General features: G+C 47.7%; 6 protein-coding genes across 7 annotated transcripts; 3 read left to right on the top strand and 3 right to left on the bottom strand.

The window, feature by feature from the left end:
- The first annotated feature begins 103 nt into the window (after positions 1–103).
- On the top strand, positions 104–2,698 carry LOC117587172 (N-acetylgalactosamine kinase). 2 transcript variants are annotated; one of them, XM_034277688.1, is made up of 6 exons: positions 104–249; positions 828–1,006; positions 1,066–1,239; positions 1,301–2,034; positions 2,093–2,297; positions 2,356–2,698. In XM_034277688.1, the coding sequence occupies exons 2-6, from the start codon at positions 834–836 to the stop codon at positions 2,540–2,542; spliced, it is 1,473 nt and encodes a 490-aa protein (XP_034133579.1). In that variant the 5' UTR covers positions 104–249; positions 828–833; the 3' UTR covers positions 2,543–2,698. The 2 variants fall into 2 exon arrangements, with proteins under 2 accessions (XP_034133579.1, XP_034133580.1); XM_034277689.1 differs by lacking the exon at positions 104–249 and adding an exon at positions 458–591.
- On the bottom strand, positions 2,686–3,986 carry LOC117587176. The gene is made up of 2 exons (XM_034277693.1): positions 3,882–3,986; positions 2,686–3,178 (listed from the first exon to the last, which is right to left on the bottom strand). Exon 2 carries the CDS (start codon positions 3,165–3,167, stop codon positions 2,787–2,789), a length of 381 nt encoding a protein of 126 aa, XP_034133584.1. The 5' UTR covers positions 3,168–3,178; positions 3,882–3,986; the 3' UTR covers positions 2,686–2,786.
- A 1,702-nt stretch (positions 3,987–5,688) lies between these two features.
- LOC117587408 lies at positions 5,689–7,895 on the top strand. The gene is made up of 3 exons (XM_034278065.1): positions 5,689–6,287; positions 6,672–6,958; positions 7,007–7,895. Exons 1-3 carry the CDS (start codon positions 5,990–5,992, stop codon positions 7,814–7,816), a joined length of 1,395 nt encoding a protein of 464 aa, XP_034133956.1. The 5' UTR covers positions 5,689–5,989; the 3' UTR covers positions 7,817–7,895.
- Positions 7,888–10,175, bottom strand: LOC117587407 (signal recognition particle subunit SRP68). The gene is made up of 4 exons (XM_034278064.1): positions 10,017–10,175; positions 9,597–9,946; positions 8,879–9,541; positions 7,888–8,816 (listed from the first exon to the last, which is right to left on the bottom strand). Exons 1-4 carry the CDS (start codon positions 10,114–10,116, stop codon positions 8,118–8,120), a joined length of 1,812 nt encoding a protein of 603 aa, XP_034133955.1. The 5' UTR covers positions 10,117–10,175; the 3' UTR covers positions 7,888–8,117.
- Positions 10,176–10,355: 180 nt separating this feature from the next.
- Positions 10,356–13,093, top strand: LOC117587406 (ATP-binding cassette sub-family E member 1). The gene is made up of 5 exons (XM_034278063.1): positions 10,356–10,499; positions 10,771–10,984; positions 11,049–11,659; positions 11,715–12,431; positions 12,496–13,093. The coding sequence occupies exons 2-5, from the start codon at positions 10,772–10,774 to the stop codon at positions 12,785–12,787; spliced, it is 1,833 nt and encodes a 610-aa protein (XP_034133954.1). The 5' UTR covers positions 10,356–10,499; position 10,771; the 3' UTR covers positions 12,788–13,093.
- Positions 13,094–13,388: 295 nt separating this feature from the next.
- On the bottom strand, positions 13,389–16,731 carry LOC117587405 (myotubularin-related protein 9). Its single transcript, XM_034278062.1, has 7 exons — positions 16,160–16,731; positions 15,806–16,056; positions 15,354–15,738; positions 14,825–15,300; positions 14,358–14,770; positions 14,198–14,295; positions 13,389–14,139 (listed from the first exon to the last, which is right to left on the bottom strand). The coding sequence occupies exons 1-7, from the start codon at positions 16,319–16,321 to the stop codon at positions 14,062–14,064; spliced, it is 1,863 nt and encodes a 620-aa protein (XP_034133953.1). The 5' UTR covers positions 16,322–16,731; the 3' UTR covers positions 13,389–14,061.
- Positions 16,732–17,708: the final 977 nt, after the last annotated feature.

Here is a 17,708-nt window from a genome sequence, read left to right as displayed (position 1 = left end):
TTAGCGGTTAACAATATGTAAACAATACTCTCAACCAGTTGCGTTGCTGATTTCAACATATATACTCCTACGTATAATCTTACACATTCCCGGGCTAAACAAAACGGAAACGGTGCAGGCCGGAATCACTCATTTGCTGGTTGGAACTCGTAGCGGTCGCACCAATAACTAAAATTGTTCCTCTGATAACGACCAGACGCGCCTTCAAGTGTTTCGTGACCTATAAAATCCACGATAAGAGACTATTGGGTAAGTAATTGCGATACCCGTATCGTGCATTGCACCGCTAAATACTTAAGTAAGTGCGAAACCCATATTGTGCCTTGCACTGCTCAATATTCTACAATTTTTGCAAGCCTGGCCACATTACATATCAGCTGTTATCCTCTCTGTCGCTCTCCCAAGCTCTCCAAATTTATCTCAAATGCCGGCAAATTGCACATTTCCACTTGTTTTTCTCAATTAAGACTTTAAATTTGCAACAATAAAATGCATCTACAGTGAAACAACACTTGCACAACTGATAAGCGGCGCGTTAGTTTTAGTTTCAATCAGTTTGTGTGCTAATGGATGTTTTGACATTCTGATAAGGTGAGATTAGCCGATAAGCTTATTTTTTTGCACCCCCTTTAGGTAAATGTGCATGTGTGTGTGTGTGTGATTTGGTTACACCTTTATTGCTGCTAATCAGCATTTATATAGCTGTACTATGTTTTCGACTTGGCGGGTTATGACTGTGTGGTTGCGACACGTTTACGGTTCGACGCACCAGCTGAAAAACAGCATAAAACAAAGGTTATAAATAAACGTTCTTGTCTGTTTTGCAGGTAAACATGACCGCCAATGGAAATGGAGCAGGTGACATGCTGGGTCCCGGCATCGAGCTCGTTGCCCAACAGAAGCTGCAGCCAGAGGCCAAAATTTATTCCCGCCTGCAAAAACTGGGAGCCTTTTACAGGGAACAGTTTGGTGCCGAGCCGGATTTCTTTGTTCGCGTTCCAGGACGGTGAGTGCTTTGCCATTTGTATTTTAATCATTCCTACAGCTGCTGGTATATATTTGCAGGGTCAACATTATAGGAGAGCATGTGGACTATTGCGGCTACTCTGTGCTCCCCATGGCCGTTACCCAAAGCATCGTACTGGCAGTGGGCAGTAATCCCACCAAGCATCAATTGCAGCTCCGCAATGTGGACCAGGACCACTTCCAGAACTTTGATTGTGACTTGAAGAACCTCAGGTGGGTGATGACTGACCCTAAGAGTAATTGCACAAAATTATTATATCTATGACTCTTTTAGCTTTGAACTGCCACTGCCTGGGGGCCCGGCATGGTATAAATATTTCATGTGTGGCGTTCGAGGCATTGAGGAAAAGCTGGGCAAGAAATTCAGTCCCATTGGCATGCGTATTGCAGTCGACGGAAATGTTCCTCTGGCCGCTGGTCTGTCCAGTTCCAGTGCCATGGTGAGCTCCTCGGTGCTGGCCACAGCCCATGTCCAGGGCATGCAGCTGGATCGCAAGGAGCTGGCATCCATTTCGGCCAAGTGTGAGCAGTACATTGGCACGCATAGCGGCGGCATGGACCAGGCCATTGCCTACTTGGGCCGCGAAGGTTGTGCCCATCACATCGAATTTCATCCCAAACTCAATGGCACACCGGTGACCCTGCCGTCGGGCAAGTGCTTCGTGGTGGCCAACAGTTTGGCGCAGAAGAACAAGGCTGCCTCGTCGGACTACAATGAGCGTGTGGTGGAGTGCCGTCTGGCTACACGCTGGCTGGCCCGGAACAAGAATCTAAGCAATTGGCAAGACATTATTCGATTCATTGACCTGGAGGAAGCCTGCGGCATGGACAATGAGACGTTTGAGAATCTAATCAAAGATAAGCTAACTAAATGGGTGTACACCCGAGCCGATATCTGCCAGGAATGGGGCATCACGGAGCAGGAGCTAGAGACCAAATTCCTCACGGCCAACACGCAGCACATGCAGGAGTTTAAGCTGCGCCAGCGTGCCCTCCATGTTATCCAAGGTGAGTGAAGGTCAAGGTTTTGTTTTGATAGTTTTTATATTTTATGGCATTCCCACAGAGTCTGGACGCGTGGCCAAGTTCCGTAAGATTTGTGAGCAGCTGGCGCAACGTGGCAGCGTGCAAGATGTCAAGCAACTGGGACAGCTCATGCGACAGTCGCACGAGAGTCTGCGCGAACTCTACGAATGCTCCCATCCAGATGTGGAGCGTCTGATTGCCATATCCGAGAAGCAGAATGTCAGCGCTCGCGTTACAGGAGCTGGGTGAGTGAAGGCAACATGCTCTGTCCCTCCAAAGTCTAATCAAATTGTGTTCCTTCAGTTGGGGTGGCTGCATTGTGGCCATGTGCGACTCACAGGAGGCTGCTGCAGCGTATATAAAGGCTTTGAAGCGGGACTACTACGCTCAATTGCCGCCACATCTCTTGGAGCGCCATCAGCCAAATGATTTCAATGAGGTTGTGTTTGATACACTACCAGGCAACGGTGCCGAGTTGTTTGTGCAGTGAATCAATGACCCAATCCTCCATCTCAGAGTGTTTTTGTTCCAGCATAATCTTTGTACATAAAGCTAAATCCCTTTTATTTAGCAGTTTACTTAGTTCCCTCCCTTAGGTGTCAATCCACCCAATCGAAATTGATATACAAAAGAATGTTTAATCTGTGTGTATGTACAATATATTAACAATTTATAAACTAAAATACAACAAGGCACGTGGGAAACGGAACTCCATTCATCGCAGCAGAGTCTATTTATCTGCGACTCAGATAGCCAGCATTCTTGAATAGTTTATAGACCTGATCCCGTGGAATTTTCTCCGCCTCGCGATGCACCACCGCCATTTCCCTTGTGGTGAGAAGCGACGCCTTGGCCAGATTGGCTGCGATGACTGGATCATTGTAGAATCGCGCACTCTTCGACAGCTCGGCAGGCAGCTCCGATTCCCATTGCGCATTGCGCACCACCGAGGGATGTGCATCGGCTGTGGCATAGCCCTGATACGGATTGGCCGGCTCAAACGAGTGTGTTGCAGGCAAACCCAATGCCTGATTGTAATAAAACTGCGCCTGGACACAGCTTAATACCAGAGCGAGGCATCCAACGAAGCAGGCAACTTGGCAGGCAGTCAACATGATGATGATGGCTACAAGGAGCAGAGGGAGAGGGAGAAGGAGCGGGAGTTGGCATTATTGTTAACGTTCTAATAAACTGATACGGGGACAGATTTATTGCCGCTGGTCAGTGGCAGTTTTTAATCTACAAGTCGGCTGTCAGTTTCGTGCGTCATAAATTATGTACGGGAAAATCAATTATCGTCCATGCACCATGGACCCATGCACCGTGGGCCGCTGTCTTGGCTTTGCTGGAAAATGCAGCGCAGCTAATCCATGAACTTTTTTGCAACTGGAACTGGCTTTTTTTATTGATAAGAATTCGACTGGCAGCGCAATGAATTGAATGGCAAACGAGAGCTTTAATTGTCAAGCGTGGAGTGTTCCAATTTAAAATTGAACAAAGCAATCAAAAGTGCTCTCGAAATGGCAATACAGTGAGCACTCAGCCAGGGACTGAGCAGTGGTGTGGAATCGTTAGAGATAATCCTTGAGTTTTACAACTTGATTTTCAGGGTTACACTTTTGGGCCAGCCCCTGAACAGGCGTGTTGTCCAGGGGTAATTATGCGCCATAAAAATGCATTTACATATTCAGAGTGTAGAGAGTCCAAGCCAAAGTCAAGGCTAAGATCCCACACACACCACGCACACACATTGTATCATTTTGGTTCTTTATAGCGAGATTCATTTGGCTGCTGGCTCAGGTCACATCACCCACGCACACTGCACTCACATTGATTCGGATTTTGATTCGAATTTGGAACTTGGCTGAGGATTAGGCACGGAGCAACACTTGAACCGAAACTGAAACTGGAACACCTGGCTCTGGGTGAAGTTGAGACTGTAAACTGATCATAGAATAACGAGGCAGCGAACTTTTATTCGCTTGCCGTTGAATGCCACAAAAACGAGTTGAACTCAAGCTTCGGCGCTCAGAGTCGCTCAGCGCCCCAAACCACGCTCAAAGTCATGTCTCTGTCTCTGAGCCAGAGCCAGAATGAGTCAAGTTTTTGTGTGTTTGTTTGTTGTTTGCCAGCGGGCTGCTTTAAATTTTATTAAATTAATTATGGACAGCGCGGATTGGGGGAGAGAGAGATATAGAGCTCGTTTCTAGTGCAATTGCTAGTGACCTAGGCCTAGGCTCGAGCAATTAAAACAATGATATCGGTGTCTCCGTTTCTCATGCTCCACAAAATGCCCCCCAAAAAAGGTCGCGTTGCCTGCCGGCAGCGGTTACGCATGGCAAAAGTCGCACAGCCACAGAGGCAGAGATACAGCTACAGCTACAGATTCAGATATAGGAGTACACAGATTACAAATGTTCATTGGATGATTGACAGGTTTCGCTTAGAATCCAAAACGAAACTATGTGCGATTTTTTGAAAGTGTGAGATTGACCCTGAAATTAATGCCCGCCTCTGACTGTGACTCTGAGATCTCGGAGATCAGGAATCGGAATCCAAATCTGAATCTCAATCTGTTGGTGGCTGCACATGTTTGACCCTAATTTGCTACGGGTGTTGTGGTTAGACGAGACTTGGGTTTATTCAACCGATCTGTTAAGGCGGAAGCATTGGTCCCGCAGTTTTTGGCCTGCACACATTGATTGCTGGATACTTTTTGCAGCCTTGAACTTTCCCGACTCGAATCGAACTCAGGTGCGTATCGATCTTGTATCTTGTGGCTTGAGGTTTGGTATTTACATTGTCTGGGCTTCGTTTTTTTGGGTCTCAGGGAGTGGCTGCTCATTTATTGGCCGTGGCGAATTTGATATTTAATTAATGGCCATTTAGCCTCTTTTTGTAGTTGCATATTAAATAAACAAATTGCCCGATCCAATCCGTGTCCGACCTGCTGCATTGTCTGCTGTTAATGAGTCTTGGTCTTTGAACTTTATTAGGCTTTTGGTCTTTGTCTTTGGCTACGTGACTGTAGTTTAAGCAGAATTAAGATGAGCCAAGGAATAGCTGCCATAAACCATCGAAAATAAACAATATCCATGCATAAAATATGCTTTGAATTGATTTATTTTCAGTCGTAAACTACCTCGACCCACACGCAACGCTTGCGCTCCGCTCCAAGGACGTTCAATGTAATATTTCAAGTGCAAGCATTTTGTGGTCACGTCCCAATGCAAACGACTATCGGTGCAATGCGGCAACATCCGCTTTGGGGGCAGGCAACACATTACGTATACGCACCAAGTGCCGCCACCCCGCCAAGTGAAAGTGCTCGGATGTGACCTTGAACGAAACACACACACGTCAGTCAGGTTTGCCTCCAACACACAGCCACTGTCTACCGGCTTTCAATAGTCAATTTCATTTCTCATGAGAACTCTGAGAGCTTAGAGCACTGAGAGAGAGAATCGGGAGAGCCCGCGAGAGGCTTATGTACGGCCACCGTCCGCCAGGTGACGCCATCGCAAGTCGTGAGAATGTGAGAAACTGCAGTGCGGGAGAACTGCAGTTGGATAAACCACGGCAAAAGCACCTCCACCTCCGAAACGCTCAGTTAGTTGTTCGCCGTGCAGTTGGACGCGCGGTGGTGCCAGTCTGCCAGTCGCTTTTCGCACGCAATTCGCACAAAAGTGCTAACCGAGCAGAAGCCCAAAATAAAAATTATTTAAAAGAAGAGAACAACTTCTGCTGATGGCAACCGACAAAAAAGAGTGACCTGTCCCCAATTTGGATGTGTGTCATGTCTAAGCAGGTCCCAAGAAAATGCTGCAGCGGCTGAAACGGAATTCGGGCACTTATTTCGGCAGCAGCTTCCCAGCCAAAGCCACAGTTGCAGTTGCAGCTACAGCCACAAACATTACCAATCAATCAGTCAAGCGCAATGGAGACAATGGCTGCCGCTGTGCCACCAACAGCAGGACCTTCGAATGGCGGCGGCGGCGGCGGCATGGCAATGGCCGTGTGCATGGGCGTCATCAATCAATACGAGGAGAATGTTGAGCATTTGCGGCAACTGTTCAGCCGGAACCAATTGGTGTCCTTTAGCATTGATAACATCGCGTGCAGTGCGGGCAGCAGCAGCGGCGACAACTACATGTCGGTGGTAAAGCGTGTGACCATCAGCCAGAACCTGCAGCAGGATAAGGATCGGGAGCAACCAGCAGTAACCAGGGAAGCGGGTAAACTTACACAAGAAGGGCATCAAATAGTCGAAGCCATGCAGTTTGTTTGTTATTTTTTTGTTTGCTATTTGCTAAGCGGTGGACGGGCGGTGGGGCGAGGCGTCGAGTGAAGTGACCTTGTTCCACGCATTCTAAATGCATTGCACTTGCCACCCATACGAGTACGTAAAATAGATTCGCTAAAGGTCAGCACGCACACGCGTTCTCTCTTCTAGCTGAGAGAGAGAGAGAATCTCTGTGTTTGTGTGTGTTTTTGCGCGGCATTTCATTCATAAATTGTTCCACGCGACGTAAACAAAAGTCAGCTGTTCCGTGTTCCGTTACGCTCTCTCACGCTATTTTTTGTTTCTCTTTGTCTTCTGCTCCCCCCTCCCCATTTAGTTACGGTTATTGTTAAGCGTCAGATTGCGAGTCTGTCACGCCGGCAGCTCTACCGCTGCGAGGAGGCCTTCAGCAATGAGATAAACGCCTACCGGCATCTGGTGCCGCTGCTCTGTCGCTACAGCCAGCAGCCGCTGTTCCCGCTCTGCCACATCGCCGAGAGTCACGACCGTGGGAGCGACAGTGGGGAGCCCATCATTGTACTGCAGGATCTGAAGGCTTTGGGTTACCGAATGAAGGATCGACTGGAGGGGCTGGAGCTGGGCCATTGCCTGCTGGTGATGAAGGTGAGTACTGCAATTCCACTGCCGAATAATTAAAGACCGTCCTTCCAGAAACTGGCACAAATGCACGCCGCCTCGCTGGCTTCCCAGCAACTGGAGTCTGCACGGTTTGCCGCCCAGGTCGAGCAACTCAGCGAGATTGTCTACTGTGAGGAGGCAGCGGAGTTTTACTCCACCATACTGGACACCTCTGTGCAGCAGGCCCTGGACAGTCTCAATGCATCGAATACAGATGAAAGTCTGACCACGCCCATCTCCCTCATTGAAGAACTGCGACCGAATCTCTTTGCGGAACTAAAGCGGAATATAAACGAGGCTGCTGGATCGGCGTTAGGTGTGGTCTGCCATGGGGATTTGTGGGTGAACAACATAATGTTCCGCTCACAGCCCGAGGAAGTCATCTTCTTCGACCTGCAGGCCATGCGCCGCACCTCGCCCGTCTTTGATATACTCCACTTTATTTATACGAGTACGCGGAGGCGTCTGAGGGATGAGCATACGGACACGCTGCTGGCTGCTTATGCGGAGGCTCTGGCCAAGGAACTGAATCAACAGCTCAACCACACGTCAGGGGCAAAGCAATTAGAGCAGCTCTGCGACACCTTCTCGTTGCAGCGACTCACCGCAGAGTATGTGCGTCAGGTGCACTATGGCCTGGCCATTGGCATGTGGATACTGCCAGCGGTCACCTTTGATCCGAACAACCTGCCCAATTTGGATGTGATGAGCGAGCAGAACCTAACCGGCAAGGAGATTAAATGCACCCAAACACTCACCTCGGAATATCATTTGCGGATCAGGGAGCTGGCGTTGGAGTTCTACGAACGTGGCTATCTACAGATTGAGAGGCCGGCCATGTGAGAGTATTCATAGTGATGTAAACTTAGGATTAGTGTGTGTAGTGATTGCAATAAAGGTACACCACCAAGTGGTAATCTGTTGTAGGTTCCTTTATTACCAAATAATTGTTCACTTTTTAACTTAAAAATGTTTCGTAGAAAATCAATATTTCGTTTATACAAAAGCCGGGCGTGGGTCAAAGCCAAAACAAGAAACTTATAAACAACATCGAACACATCGACGTTTGAACATGGATCTGAACTCTTTATAAGTGTAACATTGATGAGTGGAATTCCATAAGAGTGGGCCTTTGGCTGCATTCTCACTTGTTGCCGCCGCCGCCCCAGCCGAGGAATCCCTTCACGAAGCCAGTTATGGATGCGCCCTTCTTGCCCTCTTGCTCCAGCTTGTCCTCCAGCGAGGGCAACTCCACGTAGTTCATGGCCAAATCGAAGAAGAGCGGCTTGCACGGTATGGGCTCCATATCGGGTGTGAGCTTGAACACATTTGGGGTCTTGGTGTGAAGCGATTGGTCTTCCTTGTATTGTGACAGACGCTCATAGAGCGGTTTCGTTGTTTTCTGCGCCTTTGTGGTGGTCCCAGCCTCGCTGTTATCGTCCTCCAGCACACTGTATGCGTGGGCAGAGAACTTGCAGCCGTCGATAATGGATACGAGCGTCTTCAGCTCCGATTGTTGCGGGAACTCCGGGCTGGCCTTGGCTTTCAGCGCCTCGTTGGCGTAGTTGGAGGCGCGCTCATATAGCGCCACTGCCTCCTTCCACTTCTTCATGTCAATCAGCGTCAAAGCAATGTAGTAGCAGCGGAAGGCCTTAAAGGTGATGGCCAGATTCTCCACCTCGCTTTGATACTTGGCATCCTCCTCCATGCCGTTGATCTGCTGCATCTCGGTGACATTCTGCAAGATGATTTCGTATAAGCGGGCAAGATCCTGTGATCGTACGCGTTTGCCATCGCCAACAACTTCCGATTGCTGGTTGGGATCGACAAAGTTGAGCTTGGCCTGCAGAGAAATATCATCATTAATGGTTTTCAAATGCTGTATTGGAGGATCTGTAGCCCTACCTGCTCCACAAGGCACAGATTACGCTGCAGCGTGCGGCTGTGGCGAATGTAGCTCAAGTAGGCCAGCAAATACTGCACGCCAGAGACTGTCTGCCCGGTTGTCAGCGAACGCAGCTTCGGATCCTGCTTGATCTCATCCCGCACTGCCTGGATGGCGTCCTTGCAGTCCATCAGAATGCGCTCAATCAGCTCTATCTTGGCATCCAGCTTGGTTGCCTTGGCCAGCGACTTGTCCAGCTCCTGGGCGCTGAGCAGGAACAGACGCACCTTCTCCGGACGCACAGTGACCTTGCGGCCACGCCAATCAATCGTCTGCAGACCCTCGCTGCTCTCGGTCTTCGTCTGGCTGACCAGCACATCCAAATTCTCGAGCACGCCTTGGGCACGCAGCTCCAGGATCTCATCGAGATCGCCGCCACTGGCTCCACCGCTGATGTTGTAGGCGCAATAGCGCAGATTCGGTGTAAACTCGTTTACCTTGGCCCGATACAGCTCCTGCTCATCGTCGGGCAAGGCCGCTGCCAGGTTCTCGTACACGACCTGGGCACGCTTTAAATGCTCTCCGGCTGACTGCCATAGCTGCAGCTCAAAGTGAAGGCTGCCATGCATCCAGGCCACATAAGCCTCACACTCCAGCTTGGTGCGGGCATCAAATGCGTCCGTCTGAGAGAAAGACATTGATTAACACATGAATACCAAAATTTATGCCATTAATTACATTGCACAACTCCTGCAGTTGCAGGGCGTAGAAGCACGCCCTCCTCAGCTTGCTGATCAAGTGGAAACGTTTGCGCGGCTCCGTGTTGGACTCCTGCTTCAGCTGCATGGCATAGGCCCATGCGCGTTCGGCACTGATCAGTGGGATATGAATGTAGCGTTCGTCCGCCTTCTTGCCCGTCAACTGAGTAATGGTCACATCGCGTCGCTTGAAGTGTCGCTTGTCGCCCTGCGGGTACTTCAACGCCTTGCGGAGACGACGAATGCGACGGGTGCAGTAGCCACGATACCGCTGGAAGTCGCCATGACGCAGACCATGCTGCTGCTGTGCATCCTTAATCATGTGCAGTACTACAATGTAGAGTGAAAGTTCAGCTCATTAGCATGAAAACATCGGCAGGTGGTGGGTATATTCACTTACTCTCAACTTTGAATATCTTGGCTGGCTCTGCCACAACAGTCCCGGGATCAGTTTTCTCCACATTTTCCCCAGAATTGGGATTATCCTCTTGGACGACCATATTTTCCAGACCAGACCAAATCAGCGACGTGTAAAAACTAGAGGTGTCAACCCGAGCAGTGTGCCATATCGATAGTGCCTATGCTTGCATGACACTAGATAAAGATCTCACTTGGATCACGTGGTTGTCCTAATATTGTATGTTCCTTTCGAGAATTTATTTTATTTTTAATTTTAGAAATATGTGACGGCAGTACTACATCAAAATTTATATTTAAAAACTTATTACAACAAGAAACTCACGCTATCGATACTTTGAATAGTGCATTTTTGTGATATCGATACAGGTGAGTAGTTTCGACTTCGATAGTGTCCTCTCTTTCGAAACTTTGGCTGACACGCGTGTGTTTGTCTGTTTTACAACAATTTCAGCCTAGTTCGCAGGTAAATTAACAAATGAGTTCAATGAGTGTAAAATACACATAAGACAGAGGTCACTGTGTGACATTTTGTGAAAGTGGGCAGTGGAAGTCAATTGTTTAGCCTCGCTTTGAGGTTATACTTTCACTAAATAGGTAAAACACTCCCCGCACCCCGCTGCCCAAGGGCGTGCAGTGCACCAGCTTTGTTGTGACGTCTGGCAGATTTGCAACGTTGACAGTGGTTTTTGATAGTAATTTCGTGAGACTTGGATTAATTTATATTGTCCTTGCAGCATGTCTCGTAGAAAAGACAACGAGGAGGTCGACAAGCAGACGCGTATTGCCATTGTCAGCGATGACAAGTGCAAGCCGAAACGCTGTCGGCAGGAGTGCAAGAAGACCTGTCCAGTGGTGCGCATGGGCAAGCTCTGCATTGAGGTGGCACCCACGTCGAAGATTGCTTCTTTGTCCGAGGAGCTGTGCATCGGTTGCGGTATCTGTGTCAAGGTAGGTCATTCACCTCATGCTCTCTAAGAGCAATCACTAATCCATTTTCCTTTCCCACCCGTAGAAATGCCCCTTCGAGGCCATCACAATCATCAACCTGCCCAGTAACCTGGAGAAGCATACGACGCATCGGTATAGCAAAAACTCGTTCAAGTTGCATCGCCTGCCCATACCGCGACCCGGCGAAGTGCTCGGTTTGGTCGGACAGAACGGAATTGGCAAGTCAACGGCTCTGAAGATTCTGGCGGGCAAGCAGAAGCCCAATTTGGGCAAGTATGCCAACCCACCCGACTGGACGGACATCCTAAGCTACTTCCGTGGCTCAGAGCTGCAGAACTACTTCACCAAGATACTGGAAGACAATCTGAAGGCCCTGGTCAAGCCGCAATATGTCGATCAGATCCCCAAGGCAGTGCGTGGCACTGTTGGCGACTTGCTGGACAAAAAGGATGAGCGCGAGCTGCAGACATCGATTTGCAACATGTTGGACTTGTCACACATTCGGGACCGAGAGATCTCCCAGTTGTCCGGTGGAGAACTGCAGCGCTTTGCCATTGCCATGGTTTGCATACAGAATGCGGACATTTTCATGTTCGATGAGCCGTCCTCGTATCTGGATGTAAAGCAACGTCTGAATGCTGCCCTGACCATCCGCTCGCTGCTGCATCCCACAAAGTAAGTAGGATCTATAAAAGAACTCCGCTCGATGACCAGAATTGTCTCTATGCAGGTTCATCATCGTCGTGGAGCACGATTTGTCTGTGCTGGATTACTTGTCGGACTTCATTTGCTGTCTGTATGGTGTGCCCGGCTGTTACGGCGTCGTTACTATGCCCTTCTCGGTGCGCGAAGGCATCAACATTTTCCTGGACGGTTTTGTGCCCACCGAGAACATGCGTTTCCGCACAGAGTCCCTCACGTTCAAGGTGTCGGAGTCGGCTACGGAAGAGGAAATCAAGCGGATGAACCACTATGTCTACCCCTCAATGGTGAAAACGCTGGGCAAGTTCGAGCTGACCGTGGAGAAGGGACATTTCAGCGACTCTGAGATCCTGGTGCTGCTCGGCGAGAATGGTACTGGCAAGACAACGTTCATTAGGCTGCTGGCCGGTAATCTGCAGCCCGATGGCGAGGTGGATCTACCCATGCTCAACATTTCCTACAAGCCGCAGAAGATCTCCCCGAAATTCCAGAATCACGTGCGTCACTTGCTGCACGATAAGATTCGCGATGCCTATGTGCATCCGCAGTTCATTGCGGATGTGATGAAGCCCATGAAAATCGAGGAGATCATGGACCAGGAAGTGCAGAACCTCTCCGGTGGTGAGTTGCAGCGTGTGGCATTGGTGCTCTGCCTGGGCAAGCCGGCGGATGTTTACCTCATTGATGAACCCTCTGCCTACTTGGATTCCGAGCAGCGTCTCGTGGCTGCCAAGGTTATCAAGCGGTAGGTTGCACTGTGATTATAGTTTTGTAACCCAATTGATATTTATTCTATTCCGATTTTCCAGCTACATTTTGCATGCGAAGAAAACTGGATTTGTGGTGGAGCACGATTTCATCATGGCCACATACCTCGCGGATCGTGTGATCGTAATTGAGGGCCAGCCCTCGGTGAAGACGACAGCCTTCTCTCCTCAATCGCTGCTGAATGGCATGAATCGATTCCTCGAACTTCTGGGCATTACGTTCCGTCGCGATCCCAACAACTTCCGGCCCCGCATCAACAAGAACGCTTCGGTCAAGGATACGGAACAAAAGCGCTCCGGCCAGTTCTTCTTCCTGGAGGATGAGGCTCAGTAAGCAGTGGATCCAGCAGCGCAGCGCCGAAAGCTTCCATTGGGCAACTAACTATCTTTTTGTACCATTCTCTTCTCTTCTCCTGTGTTCTCTATTTGCATTCTTTAATCTAAAAACCACATTTGCTTACAACTTATTTTGTTATTGTTGTCGATCGAGGTTTTTTTACGATTACTTGATTAAAGTGAGTTTTTGTACACGTATTAGCAGCGAAAATAAATAATAGGCCAAAACAATGTGAAAAGGAAGGTTGTCCCAAGGGAGACTAGTGAAAAATAAATCAATTTACTCTATAAAAAACGGCAAAAACAAATGAGTTTTTATTTGGAGTGGAGCAACAAGTGAATGTGAAACTTTCGTGACAGCTGCCTCAGGTTGTGCGGAAAGATAGAGTGAACCACAAAGACGTTTTGCAAATTAACACGTATTTATTGCACTTTACTATAATTACACAAAATACGCACAATATAGAAATATAAATATAGATACAAATTACATGCGATACAAATTTTTCCTCCAATTTTCAGTTACACAATCACAATCCGAATTAAACACACAATGGATAACAATCAATTACATTACGAATGTGGGATAAATGTATATATAAATGTACAATATAAATGTTTTATTACGAACGCATGCACAGCATAATTTGTTTTCTGTAAACGCTTTTGAAGCTTTAGATTTATCCGATTTTATACAAATGTTTTGTTTCGAAAAAGGCAAATTTGTTTTGTTGTTGAATTCATAATACATATCTACTAACTTTGATCGGATCCGGCGGCTTAAAGACCAATATTAAACACTGAATAAGTACTATAAATATGTTAGTTAAATGTTGAAAAACTATGTGCTAACAATTTTAGTTTATCATAAAAGTAAATGCGTCAAAAATTGACTCAATATTAATCATTTGATAGTTGTTATGCCATGTGCAGTTTTCGGTTTCATTTCTGAGTAGAGAGCAGCTTTATAAGGATAAAGAGAGAGACAGAGTGGAGAGCACTATTTTGTTCAGTACTTATAATTTGTAAAAAATGGACATACTATCTACGTTGTAGTTGTTGTCTATGTTGTTTTGATCCAAAAGCAGATCCTATGGTTAATTTCGGTTCTTTCTTCTCATTTGTTTCAGCATAATTTGTTGTAAATGGAACTTTTGAGTGACTTAATTGTAGTGTTGCTATTAAATAATTGTTTGAAATCTGGCAACAGAACGTATCAAAAATAATTGTATATATTATGCAAGAGATAGAGAGCTGCTGAGGTAGCCAAAACTATGCAGTGTCTTCATTGTACATGAGTGCGGAGACCTCCTGGCCGAGCTCCAAGGCCTGTTTGCGCAATTTGAGGGCCTTCAAAGAGGAAAAAAATATGTGGCATAAAGATATCTAATTATAGACCATGACATACATGAGTTCTGAGTTCTTTTTCGCGCGTTACAAGCTCCTGTATCTGCGACATGACGGTTGCCACGCTGCGCTGATCTATCACCCATCGCAAGTAGAGTTCTGCAGTTGTTTCAAAGAAAATTCTTAGAATTTCTGTTAACATTTCGGCTCTCAACACTCACCGCTCCACAACTCCAAGCTAATAGGTGCCACAGATGGCCATATCACATTAGCATTGGGCTCATACAGAGGATTTAGCAGTGTCTGCAGTACATCTGGCCGATTTAAGTACGACCACAGGCTGGTCGTGCGCGTGTGTACATTCAGTTCGTGCCGCTCCCGCTCCGAGTCGCACAGGAAGGTGCCGTATTGCGAGAAGTAGCTATGCTCGAACAGCAATATCAGCAGCTGTGTGCTAAACTCGAAGCTGCAGGGGAACTGCGTAAACAGCTGGTATATGCAGTCCAGGAACAGCACGAACGTGGCACCCGAGGTCTTGTTGCGCGTCTGGTGAGGTGTGTAGCAGGAATAGCGATGACGAGAGGCAAACGGATGGCCGGCTTGAATCCATTCGCGTTCTATCAAAGCCTGCAGACTGAAGAGTGGGAATAATTACAATCAAAACGTCTTGAATGCCATGGTGGCTCACCCTCGTACGGTTCGGCAATCGGGATTCAGTATTATCTGCACCAGCGAAGTGACAATCAGTGTCGAGTCCAAGCCCTTGGCACCATGCACCAGAACAGGACTGCCTTCTTGGTCAAGGCACTGGGCCACCACACAGGAGGCGTTCAGGGAGTTCAGCACCAGGCTTAGCCAGCCACTGCCCTCGAGGCGCGATAGCCATTTATCTGTGCTGCAGCCAGTGTCATTGCAGGCTTCGATCAGCTTCGCGAAGCTGTCCAGTATGGAGGCGGGGGAGCTGACGTTGCCAATCGATCGATTCACCTTCTTCCACTGCGAGTAATGGAGATCCGTTTCTGTGTTCGACTTGCCCTTGCCCCAAGTGTCCACAATGAAGCCCTTTTTGCTGCGTCCCAGCACAAGGTTTAGTATCGCTTCGTCCGCGCGGCACCGCTTGATGCCCTGTATCGACAGGGGCTGGGAGCTGCGCATCAGCGTGGCCTGGCGGGGTACAAATTGCATTACACGAATCGAATTTGAGTCCATTAACTTACGCCATTGTCGTGCCTGTAGCTGAGCACAGGGAAGCGGCCGCCATCCCGAAACGAGGCGGAGAGCACAATCTGCTCGTCCGTAATTGCTTTAGGTACAATTAGCGTGGCGCCATATGTGGCACAGACGCTGAAGTCTTTATTGATGTTGGTGACGCGCCACTCGCAGGCGGGTGCTGCGGCACCACAGCCACTGCCCCCCACCAGTGCGCTGGCTGCGTCCAGCGCAAAACCATTCTGCAGGGGATGTGGTATGCTGCCGGCTCCCGCACATACACTAGACGTTGATGACGTTGATGGCATGCAAATTGTTATGTTGGCAACGTTGGGCGAGGACACACCACCCATGCCCACGCCACTGATGAGCTTGGCGAACTCCAGCTCCGGCCTGGCCAAAGCAAAATTCAATTATCATCAATTTGTGTTTGCAATTTACAATTTCCCTGCGCACTCACCTGAACATCGTGTAGCCATCCTCAAGGATGCTGTACATGGGCCGGTAGAAGAAAGGGTAGAGCAGCTCCGCATTCTGGATGGCGCTGAGCGCTTCCAGGGAGGAGGATACGTTCAAGAACTCTTTGGCGTACTTAATCTCCAGCGAAATAATCCTTAAATCCTTGCACTTGAGTGTGATGATGCCCCCAACGACCACGTTCTGTGACATGCTCGGCTTCTTCTCCACACAGTCGATGTCCTTGTGCAGTAGCTGAAAGGCAAAAAGGGTTGAGTTGGGTTGCGGATACAACACAATTCAATTAGCCAGCAACTTCACGCTCCATTGGAGGCGAAGCACTCGTGTCCACCCTTACCCATAGCTCCTGGCTGTTCTCCTGCCGTGCACTTAGCAGTAAATGGTGGCCGGTTATGCAGAGGGTTCCAACTGTTGCTGGATTTGCATGCTGCAGGGGCTGCGGGTCGTGCAGAAGAACCCCGTCCAGCTTGGGGGTCTTTATCAGATCGGCAAATTCCATGGCGCCCAATCCACCACCCCCTTCCAAGAGGGCTCAGGACGAGGCACGATGACACCCGCTGGGCGTCCAATTTGATTTCGTTCACACTAATTAACTTTTTGCATTTTGCTTACGACGCTGCTGCTGCTGCTGTTGTGTTGTTGTTGTTGTTGCCACTTGATTGCTTCTGGTGCCGCCTCCTTATGTTCCCTTTCCACCGCCCGCGCGCTCTTTTCAACGCTGCCACACAAAAGTTTGAACCAAACAGCAGTGGAGGCGACACAGGCGATAGCGCTCCTCTTGCAAATATTGGGATTGGCCAATATGTGGCACCCACAGTGAGTAATAATAATAAGTTAGTTTCTCGCCCCCGTCCGTGCGGCGTATAATCGCATTTCTTTCTTTTATTTTTTTGGTTTGTCGCGGATTTGCTGATAAAATATACCGCCTGACCCGCAGAAATATACCAAAATATACCAACTTGTTTTGTAAAAGTACAATAAATATACCAGGAAGAAGACGAACTTAACCCAATAAACTTGAGAAGAGCCGCGGTAAAAAATAGTCCCACTAAATTCTCCCTTTATTCGATTCATCATTTATCGTTGCTTGCAATAAAAATGACCACGATGTCTTTCACTTCAGCTGTGAAAATGTGCGTCAAACTTTACAATTTTCGTTGATATATTTGAAGACCCCTTTTGGTCGACAATGGGCTAATGTTTTCTTGTGCTGTTCGGAATCATATTCAAGGAATATGAGTTTCGATTCAATATTACCAGCTAGATAGGGCTTCTACCAGTTAAAATGTAAGTTCATCCGATTAGTCAATTTTCTACAAGATTGGCTAATTTTAAAGCCTCCCTCTCATTGTATTGTTTATAAAATAAGGTGTAAACAAAGAAGCTCAACACAAAATATAATCATAAAACGTAATTGTTCCATTTTTCAGTGGCGCGATATTTGATTTAGTTGGGGATATTCGCTTTACGTGTGTTTTATCAAGTTAAATCCCATAAAAGCTAAAACACAAATTTTAAAATATGCAACTATAATTTATTCACACATAAAAGTTGATTTCAAAAGGTTTGTGTACAAAAAATAGGGCATTTTCTTTTGATGCTCACTGTTTGACCAGCCACAACACTCGTTTGTCCTTCAATTCAGGCTTATACGCATAGGGTTTCGAAAAGGATTCGTGAGAGTGAGAAACCTAATAGAAACGTGTACTCATTAGTTGTTATATTTTGGAAAAGATTGCTTCTCTGTTAATTGTCACAATACGAATAAAAATACTCAACAGCTTTAACGCACAATCAATCAATCAATCAATTAACCAACCAACAAAAACACACACACACACACGCAAACGCTCAATCATATCATAAGATATCACAACATTGTCCGA

Source organism: Drosophila guanche, unplaced genomic scaffold (genome assembly GCF_900245975.1).
Source record: "Drosophila guanche unplaced genomic scaffold, DGUA_6, whole genome shotgun sequence".
Lineage (NCBI taxonomy): Eukaryota > Metazoa > Arthropoda > Insecta > Diptera > Drosophilidae > Drosophila > Drosophila guanche.
This window is presented reverse-complemented; position numbering and strand designations above follow the sequence as displayed.